This window comes from Electrona antarctica (genome assembly GCF_951216825.1).
Source record: "Electrona antarctica genome assembly, chromosome: 17".
NCBI lineage: Eukaryota > Metazoa > Chordata > Actinopteri > Myctophiformes > Myctophidae > Electrona > Electrona antarctica.
In genome coordinates, this window is record NC_136798.1 from 43,138,921 (window position 1) to 43,159,860 (window position 20,940).

At 42.5% G+C, this 20,940-nt stretch overlaps 1 protein-coding gene across 1 annotated transcript; it reads right to left on the reverse strand.

Annotated features, from left to right (window-relative positions):
- Window positions 1-1,012: 1,012 nt before the first annotated feature.
- Window positions 1,013-19,352, reverse strand: LOC306941145 (inactive hydroxysteroid dehydrogenase-like protein 1; the record flags this gene model as incomplete). The annotated part of the gene is made up of 7 exons (XM_079526458.1): window positions 1,013-1,286; window positions 3,999-4,118; window positions 5,508-5,591; window positions 9,891-10,079; window positions 11,103-11,389; window positions 17,697-17,884; window positions 19,315-19,352. The coding sequence occupies 7 exons, from the start codon at window positions 19,350-19,352 to the stop codon at window positions 1,215-1,217; spliced, it is 978 nt and encodes a 325-aa protein (XP_079382584.1). The 3' UTR covers window positions 1,013-1,214.
- Between the last annotated feature and the right edge of the window lie 1,588 nt (window positions 19,353-20,940).

Here is a 20,940-nt window from a genome sequence, read left to right on the forward strand (position 1 = left end):
CCAGAGATAGAAATGCCATTAAACGGGGGTCCGTAGACTTAATGCATGTCAAACTGGAGGTCCTTGAAATTAAAGTGTTATCCCATTTAGACGTGAGGAGGACGCATCTGTGTCACCGAATCGCTTTTAACCACTTCAGCCATTTAAAAAAAAAACTCTAACTGTTGAAAAATAGCGGATCTACAAGCTCATGTGCCGCGCACTACGAGCTTGTAGATCTGCTATTTCTTTTGGAAAAATAATGAAAATGATCGCAAATCTGCACAGCCAACGTTTTTTCACTCAAATATTTGGTCCTGGAACATTTTACAGATGGGGGTCGGCGGCCGATTACACATAACTTTTTGGGGTCCATGTCGAGGCACCACTGACATAGAAAACTGTCATGATTTAGAACAGGGGTTCTCAACCCGTGGGTCAAGGCCCCTTGGGGGGTCGCCAAATTATTTTAGGGGGTCCCCAAATTATTTTCAAAAAAATAAAAAATAAAAAAATATATTTTCACGATTTTTAAAAAATAGCAGAAGCTCGTAGCACGCCACTCGGTGGCGCGCTATGAGCTTGTAGATCTGCTATTTTTCAATAGCTAATTTATAACATAATGCTTAAAACACCAAAAGGGGTTCCCGCCCAAAATGGGTTAATGTTATTGTAGCAGTCAATTTATATTGGGGGTCGGGAGGGGGCGGGGCGGGGGTCCCGAGACATTGCCAAAGCATTTCCGGGGGTCCCCGGCCAAAAAGGTTGAGAACCCCTGATTTAGAAGACATTTTGTAGAATGTGGTCTCAGGTCTCAATGGGTTAACCAATGGGTTCAGGACGGTTTTAAGCATTATGTTATACTTTAGCTGTTGAAAAATAGCAGATCTACAAGCTCATATAGGAGCTACAAGCTTGTAGATCTGCTATTTTTGAAATATCGTAAAAAAATGTGGTGCAAATGTTTGAATATATATTCTTTCAGAGTGAAGGTTTTTAACTCAAATCTTTGCTTCTAGAGGGGGGGGGGGGGGGTCCCTGGAAAAACATATTTTCAGATGGGGGTCGGCGGCCAATTACATATAATTCTGGGGTTCCTTGACATGAAAAAGGTTGAGCACCACTGACACATAGAAACATGGGGGTTTTTTTCCCCAGAAAACTGTCAAGATTTAGAAGGCATTTGTAGAATCGTCCTCAGGTCTAAATGGGTTAAAGTTAGATGTCTTCGTTCTTTAAGTTAGAGTCAGGAACAGACGCGACGTCAGCAGCCAAATCCATTCTGGAACGCACCGCGTCGCTCCGTACTGTAAAACATGAACAACATCATATAATACATGAATAAACATTCTACCGCGTCGCTCCTTACTGTAAAACATGAACAACATCATATAATACATGAATAAACATTCTACCGTGTCGCTCCTTACTGTAAAACATAAACAACATCATATAATACATGAATAAACATTCTACCGTGTCGCTCCTTACTGTAAAACATAAACAACATCATATAATACATGAATAAACATTCTACCGCGTCGCTCCTTACTGTAAAACATGAACATCATATAATACATGAATAAACATTCTACCGCGTCGCTCCTTACTGTAAAACATGAACAACATCATATAATACATGAATAAACATTCTACCGCGTCGCTCCTTACTGTAAAACATAAACAACATCATATAATACATGAATAAACATTCTACCGCGTCGCTCCTTACTGTAAAACATAAACAACATCATATAATACATGAATAAACATTCTACCGTGTTGCTCCTTACTGTAAAACATAAACAACATCATATAATACATGAATAAACATTCTACCGTGTAGCTACTTACTGTAAAACATAAACAACATCATATAATACATGAATAAACATTCTACCGCGTCGCTCCTTACTGTAAAACATGAACAACATCATATAATACATGAATAAACATTCTACCGTGTCGCTCCTTACTGTAAAACATAAACAACATCATATAATACATGAATAAACATTCTACCGTGTCGCTCCTTACTGTAAAACATAAACAACATCATATAATACATGAATAAACATTCTACCGTGTTGCTCCTTACTGTAAAACATGAACAACATCATATAATACATGAATAAACATTCTACCGCGTCGCTCCTTACTGTAAAACATGAACATCATATAATACATGAATAAACATTCTACCGCGTCGCTCCTTACTGTAAAACATGAACAACATCATATAATACATGAATAAACATTCTACCGTGTTGCTCCTTACTGTAAAACATGAACAACATCATATAATACATGAATAAACATTCTACCGCGTCGCTCCTTACTGTAAAACATAAACAACATCATATAATACATGAATAAACATTCTACCGCGTCGCTCCGTACTGTAAAACATAAACAACATCATATAATACATGAATAAACATTCTACCGTGTCGCTCCTTACTGTAAAACATAAACAACATCATATAATACATGAATAAACATTCTAACGCGTCGCTCCTTACTGTAAAACATAAACAACATCATATAATACATGAATAAACATTCTACCGCGTCGCTCCTTACTGTAAAACATAAACAACATCATATAATACATGAATAAACATTCTACCGCGTCGCTCCTTACTGTAAAACATAAACAACATCATATAATACATGAATAAACATTCTACCGCGTCGCTCCGTACTGTAAAACATGAACAACATCGTATAATACATGAATAAACATTCTACCGTGTCGCTCCTTACTGTAAAACATGAACAACATCATATAATACATGAATAAACATTCTACCGTGTCGCTCCTTACTGTAAAACATGAACAACATCATATAATACATGAATAAACATTCTACCGTGTTGCTCCTTACTGTAAAACATAAACAACATCATATAATACATGAATAAACATTCTACCGCGTCGCTCCTTACTGTAAAACATAAACAACATCATATAATACATGAATAAACATTCTACCGCGTCGCTCCTTACTGTAAAACATGAACAACATATAATACATGAATAAACATTCTACCGCGTCGCTCCGTACTGTAAAACATGAACATTATGAATAAATAAACATCCCAATGAACAGAAGTGAGATACGGTCAAATGTGGTGTGATGATGATGCAGGACAATTAACCCATTCTGGACAGGAACACCCCTTTTATTACGGTGCCGCGCTACGAGCTTGTAGGTCTGCTATTTTTTTTTTAATCCTGAAAATGTGGTGCAAATCTTTGAATATATTCTTTCAGATTTTTAAGAACGTTTTTAACAACATATTGTTGGAACAAAAATATGGAACAACATATTTTCATATTGTGGTCGGCAGCCAATTACGTAAAATTTCTGGGGTCCTTGACATGAAATAATTTGAGAACCACTAATATAGAAACATGAGGTTTTTCAGAAAACTGTCAGGATTTAGAAGACATTTGTAGAATCGTCTAAATGGGTTAATAGTTTTAACCTGAATGTTTTTGTCATTAAAATAAAATAAAATAAATTATTCTATTGAACTATCAATTATATATATTTTTATAACTAGTTAAATCAATTGGTTCAATCAATTCAATAAAACGTGCTAACCTGCATAGCGTGGAGCCAGTACCCAGTGGTGTATAAAACGTGCTAACCTGCATAGCGTGGAGCCAGTACCCAGTGGTGTATAAAACGTGCTAACCTGCATAGCGTGGAGCCAGTACCCAGTGGTGTATAAAACGTGCTAACGTGCTAACCTGCATAGCGTGGAGCCAGTACCCAGTCGTGTATAAAACGTGCTAACGTGCTAACCTGCATAGCGTGGAGCCAGTACCCAGTGGTGTATAAAACGTGCTAACCTGCATAGCGTGGAGCCAGTACCCAGTGGTGTATAAAACGTGCTAACGTGCTAACCTGCATAGCGTGGAGCCAGTACCCAGTGGTGTATAAAACGTGCTAACCTGCATAGCGTGGAGCCAGTACCTAGTGGTGTATAAAACGTGCTAACGTGCTAACCTGCATAGCGTGGAGCCAGTACCCAGTGGTGTGGTTAGAGATGCCCAGCGTGGTGATGGCATGGCGGGCATAAAGCTCTGCGGTGGGAGCCAACCATCCTGGTTCTCCACTGGACGATATCTGTATGGATGTATTCACGAACACACGCGCACGCACACACACACACACACACACACACACACACACACACACACACACACACACACACACGCACATGTGCACACACACACACGCACATGTGCACACGCACACACACACACGCACGCACACACACACACACACACGAGCACACACACAGTCACAATAAATAATACAGTATTGCAGCGCGATTCTTGCTCAAATGTGAATCTCGATTTTCCTCCATAAATAATTGAGATCACGATTCTCACATAATTCTCGTTTTTTTCCCATGAAAATATTTATTGTCTCTTAAAGAGTGTAACAAATGGAACCAAATGGACCCTTACAGGTCTACAAATGGAACCAAATGGACCCTTACAGGTCTACAAATGGAACCAAATGGACCCTTACAGGTCTACAAATGGAACCAAATGGACCCTTACAGGTCTGTGACTCTTAGAGAGAACCAAATGGAACCAAATGGACCCTTACAGGTCTGTAACTCTTAGAGAGAACCAAATGGACCCTTACAGGTCTACAAATGGAACCAAATGGACCCTTACAGGTCTGTAACTCTTAGAGAGAACCAAATGGAACCAAATGGACCCTTACAGGTCTGTAACTCTTAGAGAGAACCAAATGGACCCTTACAGGTCTACAAATGGAACCAAATGGACCCTTACAGGTCTGTAACTCTTAGAGAGAACCAAATGGACCCTTACAGGTCTACAAATGGAACCAAATGGACCCTTACAGGTCTAACTCTTAGAGAGAACCAAATGGACCCTTACAGGTCTGTGACTCTTAGATAGAACCAAATGGACCCTTACAGGTCTACAAATGGAACCCAATGGACCCTAATGGACCCTTACAGGTCTGTGACTCTTAGAGAGAACCAAATGGAACCAAATGGACCCTTACAGGTCTGTAACTCTTAGAGAGAACCAAATGGACCCTTACAGGTCTGTAACTCTTAGAGAGAACCAAATGGACCCTTACAGGTCTGTGACTCTTAGATAGAACCAAATGGAACCAAATGGACCCTTACAGGTCTGTAACTCTTAGAGAGAACCAAATGGACCCTTACAGGTCTGTAACTCTTAGAGAGAACCAAATGGACCCTTACAGGTCTGTGACTCTTAGATAGAACCAAATGGACCCTTACAGGTCTACAAATGGAACCCAATGGACCCTTACAGGTCTGTGACTCTTAGATAGAACCAAATGGACCCTTACAGGTCTACAAATGGAACCCAATGGACCCTTACAGGTCTGTGACTCTTAGAGAGAACCAAATGGAACCAAATGGACCCTTACAGGTATGAAACTCAGTGTAACAAATGGAACCAAATGGACCCGCAAAGGTAAACATTTGAACCGTAGTGTTACCTCTAAAGGGATCAGGCTCTGGACGAAGATTCCACGATGTCCGTACTCCTGACGCAACGCTCTGGAAAACTGCTCCATGTAGCCCTGAAATATCATCATCATCATCATCATCATAATAATAATAATGAATTGCATTTTTATAGCGCTTTTCCAAGTGCTCAAAGCGCTTTACAATGGTTCATTCATTCATACATTGGGAGGTGAAGTGGCGAACAGTCGACGCCAGCGTCCTCACTTCCCACATTCACACACCGACGGTGGCGAGCTCACAGCCTCACACCGACCGACTCATTGGAGGCAGTGTAGGGTTCAGTGTCTTGCCCAAGGACACTTCGGCATGTGGACAGGAGGAGGAGCCGGGATTCGAACCGCCGACCCAGGGATCATTGGATGACCTGCTCTACCTCCTGAGCCACAGCCGCCCTAAATCACTAAAAACAACGGGACAACGCTCCTGGTTAGTATTGAATTTGGTAAATATGCCTTTTCCTTTAACCCATTTTGACCTGAGGACAATTCTAAACAAACAAAAAAGATCTTCTAAACTAGAAAAAGTGCCCTTCTGGGCACAGGTCTCCACCAGGAGGATAGGCGTGTGTGTGATGTTTGGCAAAATGTTTAGGAGTAATATAATCGTGTGTGTGTGTGTGTGTGTGTGTGTGTGTGTGTGTGTGTGTGTGTGTGTGTCTGACACAGCTTGGCCTGTTGTAGTGCCACCATGAGGCTGATTTGAAAACTGTCAAGTGGCATTTCTTCCTCAGCCTAGTGGGAATATGCATGCAGTTTCACCGCAATCGGACGCTGCGTGGAGTAGTTGTGGCAATTTGTACAAAAGGGGTACAAAGCGGGCTACTCCTGAAAAGTTTAGAAGCCAATCGTAGGCAATGAAGGTGGATTATGAGAAATCAAACAAACCTGTCTTGATCACATGACTATGGAGAGCATATGTACCGATTTGCATGAAATTTGGATAACATCTGAAGGAGTAATATTAGAAAATGTGTTTTACATATGTCGGCCTCCTGGTGGTGCTATAAAGAGCAGATGTGAAAAATTCCAGGCAAAGGTTTTACCTTGGCCTCTAGGGAGTTGGCATACAAAGTTATCCACAACCGTGCAGTTGGAGGTAAAAACACTTTTCGGCCAAATTAATAGCGCCACCATGAGGCTGAGTTGAAAATGTTCACGTGGTATTTCTTCCTCAGCCTAGTGGGAATATGCTTGCGCAATTTCACGGAAATCACACAATGTGTTCATGATTTGCAGCATTTTGTTTTAAAGTGAGCACTCCTGCGAACTTTGGAAGCCAATCTTAGCCAATCAAGATGGAGTCTGAGAAATCTGAAAGACCCGTTTCGTTGAATGGCTCTAGAGGGACTGTGTACCAATTTGCGTGATGTTTGGACAAAATCTGTAGGTGTGCTGTCCAAAAACTTGTTTTTCACAAAGCGGCCTCCTGGTGGCGCTATAACAGGCCGTTCTGGAAATTCTGGGGCAGTGGTTCATCGTTGGCATCCAGGGAGTGTTTGCAAAATTTGGCATCGACCGGGTTAACGGTGCCGGAGATTAGCTGTTCACAGACGGACGGACGGACACACGGACGGACGGACACACGGACGGACGGACGGAGTGCAAAACATACTCTCTCCCCATGCCTTCGGCCTGGTGGAGACAATCACACGATGTGTTCATGATTTGCAGCATTTTGTTTGAAACTGAGCACTCCTGCGAACTTTGGAAGCCAATCTTAGCCAATCAGGATGGAGTCTGAGAAATCTGAAAAACCCGTTTCGTTTAATGGCTCTAGAGAGACTGTGTACCAATTTGCGTGATGTTTGGACAAAATCTGTAGGTGTACTGTCCAAAAACTTGTTTTGCACAAAGCGGCCTCCTGGTGGCGCTACAACAGGCCGTTCTGGAAATTTTGGGGCAGAGGTTCATCGTTGGCATCCAGGGAGTGTGTGTGCGAAATGTGGCATCGACCGGGTTAACGATGCCGGAGATTAGCTGTTCACAGACGGACGGACGGACGGACGGACGGACGGACGGACGGAGTGCAAAACATACTCTCTTCCCATGCCTTCGGCCTGGTGGAGACAAAAACAGTTTTCTGAAAAACCTGTTTCTATGTCAGTGGTGCTCAACTTTTTTCATGTCAAGGACCCCCAGAATTATCTGTATTTGGCTGCAGACCGCCATCTGAAAATATGTTGTTCCAGGGACCCGCCCAGAAGCAAATATTTGAATAAAATATATATATATATATTCAAACATTTGAGGCAGTTTCACGGTAAAAATAGCATATCTACAAGCTCCTAGCGCGGCACTCGGTGCCGCGCTCTGAGCTTGTAGATCTGCTATTTTTCAACAGTTAAAAGTATAACATAGTGCTTGAAACACCAAAAGGGGTTCCCGTTTTGAATGGGTTAAAGCCCGCCAGAGACTGGAATACTTTACCAAATAACATTAGATCCAGCTCAACGTTCCCAGTTTGCACTGTCTTCTTACTTCAAAGTTCAAAGTCGTATGTTCTTGCTTTCGGTAAATATGCCATCATTACATCACCATGTTTATTCAATTTATTTCATTATTTTATTTTGTGTTACTATTACCGTTATTTTATTTCTTTGTACTCACTGTATAGGACGTAGTATTTTCATAATGTGTTATATGATTGGATTCGAATGCCATAATGAGGCTGTAAGGTTTTCAAGGTTTGCAAATGTTTAGTGTTTTGTCCTGTCCATGTACGTTGTATGTAATTTGTTTTGTTTTATTGTTTACATGTACAATAATGATTGTGACATGTATCTGTGTCCGGAGCCTCATCTCAAAACGGAGCCTCATCTCAAAACGAGATGGTACACATCTCAAAACGAGATGGTACACATCTCAAGGGGTCTTTTTCCTAATAAAGAAACTTGAATCGTCATCCACACACCCCCCAAAACTCTTCTCCCTTCTGGCTCCAAAACTATGGAATGCACTTCCCATTGCAATCGGAACTGAAGACTCACTCCCGACCTTCCACCGTAGTCTGAAAACCCACCTCTTCAGACTCCATCTTATAGCCTGGCACAGGCAGCCTCATAGTGCAGGGAATCCGCGCTACGAGGCTGGCTGTGCCAGGCTACCCATCTTGGCCCGTAGCACTTGCCGTAGCACTTTCCCTATAATAAGGGACAATTTGCTTAAGTTATGGCAAATCTGGGGAAAAAAAATCTTACCACTAGCTTTCTTCACAGATGTGTTCATAAAGGTGTCTACTATCACAGAAAAAATTGTTCCAACCCAACTCCTTTGGGAAACTTTGTGACAGCTGCTGAAAGTTGGGGTACCATTATCAACCAATATAAGGCAAAAAATTCCAAATTTCATTATGCTTTAAGTAGCATGTGACATGTCAAACTAGGGGGTTTTCATGATGCTGAATCCATTATTTATTATCCATTATTATTTCCATTATTATTTTTGCACAAGAAACACTCCTTTGCCTAAAAATGCCCATAGCCGTCATCACAAATGTGAGTGTTTTTCGTGCAAAACGAATGCTTGGAATGGACATGTCACATGCTACTTAAAGTATAATGAAATTTTATAAAAGCAGAAATAACTACAAGCTTACACTTCGATCTACCATTGTGTCACTTCGCGTTGTAAGCTTGTAGATCAGCTATTTCTGCTATTTTTACATTTTCTTTTGTATAAATTCATTAAATAGTGTCAGTAATTTCTTAGTATATTTAAGTTATTTGTCATATCTGCCCTGTGCAATTAGTGTTTACGATGCCCTTAAAGGACCACTTCACCACTTTTCAACTTCTCTTCCTATAATTGGTCCTAACTAATGTTCATGATAAAATACCACCATTGTCTCATAGGAAGGCTGTGGGCAGAAACCCGTCCACCAGTGACATCATCGATGGTGAATCCAAGCTAATAGAAACTGCAGGCTTTCTTTTCCTGAAAAGTTGCAATGCAAAAGTTGAAGCCATCGTTCTCACGATAATACAAATCAAAATATATTTTAAAACAAATCTTGTTTAAAAGAAAATCTGCCTAATGATGATGTCACTGGTGGACGGGTGTCCGAACTGCCCAAAGCCCTCCTAAGAGACACAGACTGAGTAGGAAAAAATGGTGGTGTTTTATCATGAACATTAGTGAGGACATTATATGAAGAGATGTTGAAAAGTGGTGAAGTGGTCCTTTAAAGGCTCTGAAATAAAATTCTGTATTCATATGTTGTCCAAATGCCAAAAATACAATTTAAATTGTTAATCGCAATTATCTGTAAGACAATTAATCGTCAGCTTAAATTTGGTAATCGTGACAGCCCTAGTGCGTGTGTGTGTGTGCGCGCTTGTGTGTGTGTGCACTCACACAGGTAGCAGCCAGCATCACCCTCCCGGCCACAGGGAGGCAGTAGTGAGCTCCAGAGGAGATGTTGACCAGGGCTCCTCTGCCGCGCTCCACCATGCCCGGCAGCACCCAGCGCGCCAGCAGGCTGGCGGCGGCCATGTTGGCACCCAGCGCTCGCCACAACGACTCCTCCGATTGGTCCACAAGGTCCTGAGAGAGAGAGAGAGACAGAGGGAGAGAGATACTGTAGATAGATATAGATAACAAGCACTGGGCGCCAACATGGCTGCCGCGGCGGCCATGTTGGCACCCAGCGCTCGCCACAACGACTCCTCCGATTGGTCCACAAGGTCCTGAGAGAGAGAGAGAGACAGAGGGAGAGAGATACTGTAGATAGATAGATAGATAGATAGATGGATAACAAGCACTGGGCGCCAACATGGCTGCCGCGGCGGCCATGTTGGTGCCGAGTGCTCGCCACAACGCCTCCTCCGATTGGTCCACCACGTCCTGAGAGGGCCAAAGGTCAAAGGTCACTGTCTAGCGTTGGTACTCGCGTGCTTTACTCAACCCATTGAGAGCGGGAACGCACCTGTGTCACCTTAGATTTTAAGCATTGTGTTATGCTTTAGCTGTTGAAAAATAGCAGATCTACAAGCTTGTAGGTCTGCTATTTTTGAAAAATCGGGAAAATGTGCCTCAAATCTTTGAATATATATTATTACAGACATTTTAACTCAAATCTTTGCTTCTGGAGGGGGTGTCCCTGGAACAACATATTTTCAGATAGCGGGCGGAGGCATATTACATATAATTTTTGGGGGTCCTTGACATGAAATATTGAGCATCACTGATACAGAAACATGAGTTTTTTCAGAAAACTGTCAGGATCTTGAAGACATTTTTTTAAATTTCGACATCAGGCCTAAATGGGTTAACACTTAGAATGCGCCAGAGGTTTCCAAAAAATAATGGTGCTAGTAGTGCCCAGCAGATTGGGCAGTTTTTACTCTGAAAAGCCCCGCCTTCCAGTACCCCCTCAAAACCGGGAGGCATAATCTTCCTTTATACTTTCAAATTCTCATCTCTCTCTAGAAGCGTTTATATTCCAAACGAGATAATTGGTTAAGTCAGAAATGAGGACGGAACATCGCCATTCTGATCACTGAAGAAGGAAAGCCCCCCCCCCAAATCAATAAATATGACCTAAAGACACTTATACATGACCTTCACCTGGTGTGAGTCCAGCTCCGGGTCCAGGCAGTTGACCAGCAGACCGATGTCCTTGTCCCTCAGCGCCAGGAGGACGGGTTTGGACGCCGCCAGTCCCAGGAGAGGGAAGTCCACCCGGACCACCTCCACCTCCACGCCGTGACGCCTCAGGCTGAGGGCTGGGCTACTCGCCTCAGACCCCTCCCCCTCCAACTCCTCCTCCTCTCCTGATTGGCTGATGAGCAGGATGTTGACGCCCCGTTTGGCCAGTTCCTCTGCGTACGCGCGGCACACCTCTGACGACGTACCTGATGATGATAATAATAATCACACCCGTGTGAAGTGAGGGGCGCTCTTATCATCATGCGTCATCTCATTCCGGGACAATTACAAATTGGCGTCTTCACTTTTTATCCTCTATATGTACTTTGCTCAGCCAATCAAATCATCGCTATGATTCACACGAAATACCTGATATTACCTATGTCGATATGATCTCATTTGTATTAAAAACATTATAATAGTTTTGACCATTCTGAAAAAATACATGTAACAGGGTATCTGCACTGCAGGCATATACTGTAGGCAAGTCAGGTTTAACTCTAATACCTTATATTTAACATTGTGCGCTTGTAGATCTGTTCCAGCTGTTACTTTGGGCTTGTTTATATGTAAAGACACTCAGACCGATTGAGTAATCAGACCGATGCCGATTAATTAATCAAAAAGCGGCTAGAATCGGCCGATACCGATGTGTTTGTCTCCCATCACTAGGATGACAGGGCGATTAATCTCCCATCACTAGGATGACAGGGCGATTAATCTCCCATCACTAGGATGACAGGGCGATTAATCTCCCATCACTAGGATGACAGGGCGATTAATCTCCCATCACTAGTGTAGGAGCCATTATGATGGTGCTATATTATTGGTTAGGTTGGCATATTATTTTTGAACACTTGGTGGCGGGCTTTAGATTTGACAGCACTGGGTGTGTATTTAGAGGGTCACTCAGGTGCACTAATCAGTTCAGATAGGACACAGGACATGGTGGGAGCACACCGTTTCTTACCAGCAGCAACAGAACAGAGACAGACAAACTTCAACAATAACATCACTGGTATGTTCATGTTCATGATTAAAACTGCTCACTTCTGCTCAATAAATACAACAAAACTGGACCTAAGACTGGACATTCATCCTTCATGTTTCTGTTAGTACTCTGCGTAGGATCACTCCCATCACCTGTGAAGTAACGTGCAAATATACATTGGAAGGGAAGGATTGCCGTTACATTCAAGTAAGAAACGACGCTCTACGAGTGAAAAGGACATCAAAAGAGCCACAAATGGACAGACATATTGTTTGTTTCACTGCCAACACCAATTGACAGGTGATTGGACACACCTGCAGCTCTATTGGGGTGAGTTGGTTTGGAAGCTGGCTTTGAATCAATGAGCAAACATGTCTAGTGGTGATGGAGATGCTCAGCCACAAGATGGTGACATTACACAGGATCCTGAAAAGGAAAAGAGTGTTAAACACAACTCTAAAGACTTTAAGTTATTTGAAAGGATAAGAGGCTTGAGTATTGGAAAGGCTACCAGCTTAAGAAAAGCTTTGAAAGAGCTTATGAAATCAAATGACAATTTCAATGAAGTAGAACAGAATTTGGATGAATTAATTGGTGTATGTGGTGAAGCAAAAGGAGGCCATGCATCATTGATGGTTTTACCAATGCCAGACGATGAACTTGAAAGACAAAAGCAGTGGTTTGACCCAACAATGTGTGTATTCAATGATTTCATACAAAGTGTACGATGCTGGCTATCTGAAAATGAACGACACATGCACGTCTCTGTTGAAAGGGAATCACAAATGCATGTCATTGCTGAAAGTGAAAGGTTGAGTGATGTGGATGCTGATGATATTGGACCCCATGACAGTGTATCAAATGTTTCAAAGTCCATACACAAATCCACTGCATCAAAAGCATCAACATCTTCATCTGCTCGCATTATGGCCCAGGCTGAAAAGGCAGCTCTCATGGAGCAGGTTGCTGGCTTACAGCAGAAACATCAAATTGAAGCACAAGAAGAACAGCTCAGAATGCAACAGGAAAAGTTGAGAAGAGAAAAAGAGCAGTTGGAAATGAAGACTCAGCTGGCAGCAGCCAATGCAAAAGCCCATGTTCTGGAGACGATGAGCTCAAGGAGCAGTTCAAGAGCGTCAAATAGAACGAACTCGGATGTGCAAAAAGGGGCTGCTGCTCAAAAGGAAAAGTCTACATTACACCCAAATACAAACGCATACTTACCTGGTCAAACTCAAAACAAAGGAAATGTGTCAAAGGAAACAAAGCCTCCCTCCCAGCCACAGGTTGTGAGGCCAAAACAAACCATTTATGAAAAATCTGCCAAAGCGCATTATACAACTCCTCTGACTCGATACTCTCTCCCCAGGCAAACTCCATCAATGCAATACCCTCTCCTCAGTCAAAATGTGCAAACTGAAAATGTACTGGGTCAAATGAAAAAAGGTGTTCAAGGTCATAATGTTCATACTTCACTCCCTGTTATAAACGTTGGTAATCAAGGTGATATTTACAATGTGTTGCAAAGACAGAATGACATAACAGCTCTACTGGTCAAACAGAACCTTTATTCCACTTTGCCACCCAGAGACATTCCAATTTATGATGGGGATCCATTACAATATGAAGGGTTTATCAGGGCATTTGAGAGTGCAATTGAGAAAAAGACAGATAATGATGGTGACTGTTTACATTTTTTGGAGCAATACACAAGAGGGCATCCAAAAGACCTGGTTCAAAGTTGCCAACATCTGCCTCCATCACAGGGCTACCAGAGAGCAAAGCAGCTGCTCAAGAAACATTTTGGAAACGAACATAAGATTGCCACGGCATACATGGAAAAGGCTTTTTCCTGGACAGAAATCAAACTGGATGATGTGAAAGGATTGCAAGCATTATCTCTCTTCCTCAGAGGCTGTTGCAATGCAATGGAAAACATTTCCTATATGGAGGAGATGAATGTTGTCTCTAACATGAGGACCATTATCATGAAGCTGCCATACAAGCTCAGAGAGAAATGGAGGGACAAGGCATGTGAGCTACAGGAGAGGCATGGACGTCGTGCTATGTTCCCAGACCTTGTCAACTTCATCGAGAGACAGGTGAAAATACTGTCTGACCCGCTTTTTGGAAACATCCAGGATTCTAAGCCCATCGCAAATCTCAAAACTTCAACCATCACTAAACCAAAAGGAGACATTCCAAGAAGAAGCAGTTTTGCAATAACAGTATCACCCATAGAAACGGCAGTGGAGTCAAATGGAGTAAAAACAAATGTATTCATCAGTTCTCATTCTTGTTTGTTCTGCAAAAAAGGTGGTCACACATTGGGTCGGTGTCCACAGATGATGAAGAAAAGCCACAGAGAGAAGATAGACTTCTTAAAGGAAAAAGGAGTCTGTTTTGGCTGTTTGAAAATAGCAGGACACCTAAGCATAAATTGCAAATTTCGTTTAACATGTGATACATGTAAAGGAAAACATCCTGAAATACTCCACATTAAACACAGAGAACAACGAATGGCAACAGAACAATCGCAACAGAACTCAACTGAAATCATCTCACCTCTCACATGTGGTCATATTGGGGCCGGTGATGAAACCTCCATCTTCTCCATTGTGCCAGTTCAAGTTAAGAGCCACAAGGGAAACGCAGTGTTGCAAACTTATGCATTTTTGGATCATGGAAGCACATCTACATTTTGCACCGAAGGCTTAATGAGAAGGCTGAACATTTCAGGAAAGAAAACCAATATTCATCTCCGTACAATGAATCAAGTGAAGCCTGAAACCAGCTACCATATCACCACTGGTTTGACAATAGCTAAGATGGACACAGATGACTTCATGCACCTGCCTGATGTGTTCACTTGTAAAAGCATGCCAGTTTCACAACACAACATCCCAAGACAACAGGACCTGTCACAATGGCCTTATTTGAACCATATCACAATACCTAAAATAGACTCTGGCATTGACCTCCTCATCGGCACAAATGCCTCAAAGGTACTGGAACCTTTGGAGGTGGTCCACAGCCAGGCGGAAGGACCTTACGCTGTGAGGACCCTACTGGGGTGGGTCATCTATGGTCCCTTAAGAGGAGACGACACCATCAGGAATGAGACTGGCTGCCCTGCTATTGATGTCAATCAAATCTCCATCTTGAAAAACAGTAATTCTCAGACCCATCCAACTCTACAGTACAAACAACTGAAACATGACCACAGACAGCTAACCAAACACAGGAAAGTTACAAGGAGCGACAACTACAGGACCTACACTGAACCACCTCCATCCAAGGAACCCAAGATGCCAGCTAAGGCTCGCAAACCACCTCGGACAGAGATGTACCATGGAAACACAGACCCATGCAGGGATGACTCTGGTCTTCAACACATACATTACAACATGCACACACAACACAGGCTATGCACTGGAACCCCTGGTCATAGAAAAACTAAAAGATTGAAAGACTAAAGAACTTTGAATGCACCACAAAAGGCTCCAAGAGACTTAAAGTTTAAAGAACATTGAATGCCAACACTTGATTTATTTTTGAAATTGTAAAAAAAAATTGAACAATGTAGAAATGTGAATTTGATATTGGCTCCATATGTTTTATTTGTAATTGTGTCTTTTACACTTAAGACAATTAGGGGCCGGTGTGTAGGAGCCATTATGATGGTGCTATATTATTGGTTAGGTTGGCATATTATTTTTGAACACTTGGTGGCGGGCTTTAGATTTGACAGCACTGGGTGTGTATTTAGAGGGTCACTCAGGTGCACTAATCAGTTCAGATAGGACACAGGACATGGTGGGAGCACACCGTTTCTTACCAGCAGCAACAGAACAGAGACAGACAAACTTCAACAATAACATCACTGGTATGTTCATGTTCATGATTAAAACTGCTCACTTCTGCTCAATAAATACAACAAAACTGGACCTAAGACTGGACATTCATCCTTCATGTTTCTGTTAGTACTCTGCGTAGGATCACTCCCATCACCTGTGAAGTAACGTGCAAATATACATTGGAAGGGAAGGATTGCCGTTACAACTAGGATGACAGGGCGATTAATCTCCCATCACTAGGATGACAGGGCGATTAATCTCCCATCACTAGGGATGACAGGGCGATTAATCTCCCATCACTAGGATGACAGGGCGATTAATCTCCCATCACTAGGGATGACAGGGCGATTAATCTCCCATCACTAGGATGACAGGGCGATTAATCTCCCATCACTAGGATGACAGGGCGATTAATCTCCCATCACTAGGGATGACAGGGCGATTAATCTCCCATCACTAGGATGACAGGGCGATTAATCTCCCATCACTAGGATGACAGGGCGATTAATCTCCCATCACTAGGGATGACAGGGCGATTAATCTCCCATCACTAGGATGACAGGGCGATTAATCTCCCATCACTAGGATGACAGGGCGATTAATCTCCCATCACTAGGATGACAGGGCGATTAATCTCCCATCACTAGGATGACAGGGCGATTAATCTCCCATCACTAGGGATGACAGGGCGATTAATCTCCCATCACTAGGATGACAGGGCGATTAATCTCCCATCACTAGGATGACAGGGCGATTAATCTCCCATCACTAGGGATGACAGGGCGATTAATCTCCCATCACTAGGATGACAGGGCGATTAATCTCCCATCACTAGGATGACAGGGCGATTAATCTCCCATCACTAGGGATGACAGGGCGATTAATCTCCCATCACTAGGATGACAGGGCGATTAATCTCCCATCACTAGGATGACAGGGCGATTAATCTCCCATCACTAGGGATGACAGGGCGATTAATCTCCCATCACTAGGATGACAGGGCGATTAATCTCCCATCACTAGGATGACAGGGCGATTAATCTCCCATCACTAGGGATGACAGGGCGATTTAGAAACAGAGACCAGGCTTTCCTCCGAGGTGGAAAGCCAGGTGACGGCAGCTTAGCGACACAGGAGGTGATGAACTAGTGATGCACCGAATATTCGGCCGCAGAAAATATTCGGCAGAAAATGGCCAAAAATAAATGCACTTCCGGTCTATTCAGTTTCGGCACCGAAAAGGCTGAAAATATATCACCGAATAGTGTATGCAATTAATGCATTCAAAAGAGCTGAATAAATGTTTTATGGACCCATAATAGTGATCATTATTTAAGTTAAGTTTTGCCGTATTACCATTTATTTTGCCATAAATCAGGTAGCTTTAAGGTGCGGCCATGACAGCAATGGTAGGAAAAAAAGATATATAATACTAATCATATTCGGTATTCGGCCGACTGTTTCCTATATTCGGGATTCGGTTTCGGCCAAGAATTTCCCTTTCGGTGCATCCCTAATGTGTAATATTTTATATCCAGAGTGCTTTAAACCGTGTGATGGCCTTATTGTTCAGAATCAGCGAGTGTGGGTGTGGGAAGTCAAGCAAACTATCTGGGGCGGGCACGCACGCACGCACGCACGCACGCACACACACAATGGCCTCACCGTTCAGGACGGCCCAGGCGCCGTACCTCTGGCTCAGCGGGGGTCCCCTCGCGCACACGCGCGGCAGCACGTGCACGCGCAGCACGGTGCACGTGCCCCGCAGCAGCACGAGCGCCCTGCCGCACACGTACAGCGCGCCCACCACCACCAGGGGCTCCAACCAGCCACTGACGCAACGGGACACCTCTCTGGAAAGACATGGCGCGTTTCTTTTTTCGTTGGTACATTTCCAAAGTGACAACTTACTGTGCATACGAGTGTGGCTTATTTATGAACGACCAGTCAAAACAACACACCTTCAAAACAAAACAACTTAAAAAAAACAACTTCAAAACAAAACAACTTCAAAACAAAACACACCTTCCTGTAACGACCAGTCAAAACAAAACAACACACCTTCCTGTAACATCGAAAGGTAATTCCCTAACATTAGCCTGTCTGCTGTTGGTCTACAGGTTGATGCGTGTGTAATAATAAAGATCATAATGGACAAATTTCCCCCTCGCCCCTCAGAACAGAGAAAAAAACATGCGTTCTGTCTCTGTTTCGAATGTGTGAGCGGTGTTTACTCTGGCAGTGTAAACCAGATTTTGCCATCGCGCAACCTCCAGCTTTTCACCAGAGGAGAAATTATATATTTTTTTAATCCAAAATGAGTTTATAGCACAGGCAGACTCTTCACATAATAGAGCATGTCTGAAATAAGTGTCAGAGCTGAAATCGACATGTAAATATGAAATAAAATAATAAATGCTTAAACATGTAACTAATGTTAGAGACCACAGAAGTGAACCTTTCAAGCCTGTTTTCTCAACTTGTATGTCAATTTGAAGCTATGATTCCCTGCTTTCACGTCAAATTTGCCCACAAATTGACAAAATGCTACATGAAAAAAGAACATTGTGAGAGAATACTAGCAGATCTACAAGCTCACAACACCTCGCAGTGCAGAGGTGTTGTGAGCTTGTAGATCGGCGCAATGTTCACGCATATAATATTCGTCTGTGTAACCGAGTCAAACCAAATGTAAGACCAGTCAGTTTTACTTCAATTTCAACAACGGGCAATTCATTGTATTCTACACACCAGTGGTTCTCAAAATGGGGTCCGGGGACCCCGAGGGGTCCTTCATGGGGAGGTACCACTCAGAGGGGTCCTCCAGCTAAATCAGTTAAAACATGTATATAATGAATATATAGTGTCACAATCTACACGCTATGAGCTTCTAGATCTGCTATTTCTGAAAAATAAAAAAATCAGCAAATCTTATTTGAATATCAAATCAAAGAAAAAGAAAACATTTGTTGTCGAATTCTAACAGACAGTATAGTAGCCTAACCACTAGCCCGTCTCCGGACCCCCGGGTTGAGCTCCTTTGGACCCGTCTAAAGTCATCAAAATGTCAGAAACTGTAACGTAGGGTTCCGAAAGGGGCTACCTAACCACAGCCACTGCATGGGGGTCCCCGGACCACTGGCTGAGGACCACCAGTGTCACCACTGTTTTAAAATGAACAGAGAGTGAACAGTTAGACCTCATGGGGACCAGTGGGGGTCCCCGGACCACTGGCTGAGGACCACCAAAGTATAAATAAATCAGATAAAGAGAGTTATCAGACCTGTAGAGCAGAGAGAAGCTGTCCACCGCTGCTGCCATGGCAACAACAACAACAACAACACGATAAACAAACAATGAATAAATATCCGGTTTATAACGATGTATCGATCATGGATCGATATGAAGTCATTGATAAGATACTAATAATAATAATAAATACTAATCTCGTCTCCTCCTCACAGAAACAACACCTCCGAACGAACCCGGAAGACAACGACAACAATGATGCCCGTGAGAACGTCACGTGACTGTGCTGCATGGTCACGTGACCCCACTGGACCAGGGCTAATAAATAAACCAATGCATTTTTGAATAGATGTATTTGTATGTGTTACTTTATTATCACAAATGTTGTTTTATTATGTTTTATTCACACATGAGGTTGTCTATTTATTGACACCTTAGAATAGGTTGACACACGGTGTCAATAAATGTCCCACAATGCATCCTGGTATTTTTGCCTCGGTGTTAATAATAATAATAATACAACTTTATTTGTATAGCACCTTTCATGACATGAAATGCAGCTCAAAGTGCTTTACACAAAAAGAAAAGAAAGGCAGGGCATAAACAATACAGTGAGGACAAGAATATATATTTTTTTTAAAAAGACAAATAAATCAATTAAAAGCAAGGGTGTAGAAGTGGGTCTTGAGCTGAGCTTTAAAAATGTCTACAGAGGCTGCCTGTCGAAGGTACAGTGGGAGTTTGTTCCACGCTGTCGGCCCGTAGAAGCAAAAAGCTGCTTCCCCGTATTTTTTAGTTGCCATTTTTTTAGGCAAAGCGAGCAGGCCAGCAGTGGAAGACCTTAGGGGGCGGTTTGGAACATATTTCGGCAGGCAGTCATGTAGGTAGGAAGGTGCGAGACCATTGAGAGCTTTATAAACAAGTAAAATAATTTTAAAATCAATCCTAAAAACAACCGGAAGCCAGTGCAATGAGGCCAAGACTGGAGTAATATGTTCTCTCATCTTAGTTCTAGTTAAGACTCTGGCTGCTGCATTTTGGACAAGTTGTAATCTGTCAGTTGTTTTCTTAGGCAATCCAGAAAAAAGTGCATTGCAGTAATCAAGCCGAGAAAAAACAAAGGCGTGGATTAGCGTTTTTGCATCGTCCAGTGACAAATAGGCTCTGATTCGTGCAATATTTCGAAGATGAAAAAAGGCAATCATGTGTGGATTAAAATTCAATTCAGAATCAATAATGATCCCCAAGTTCTTTACTGTACTGTTACTTTCTACAGTCAGGTTGCCAAGTCGATTATCGATTATTTCTGCTCACTAGAACCGATTATGAGAACTTCTGTCTTATCCTCATTTAGCTTGAGAAAGTTCTCACTCATCCAGCATTTGATGCTAGACAGACAGGTCAACAGCGGGTCTAAGGCACAGAGATCATCTGGAGCTACAGAAAGATATAGTTGGGTATCATCAGCATAGAAATGAAAATTGACTCCGTGATTGGTAATGAGTTCTCCCAATGGCAGTATGTACAGGGAGAATAACAGAGGACCAAGAATTGAGCCCTGTGGAATACCAGAACCGATGTTGTGTTTGTCTGAGTCAAACTCAGCTAGATTGACAAAATAGCTTCTGTTTGTTAGGTAGGAGGAAAACCAGGACAGGGC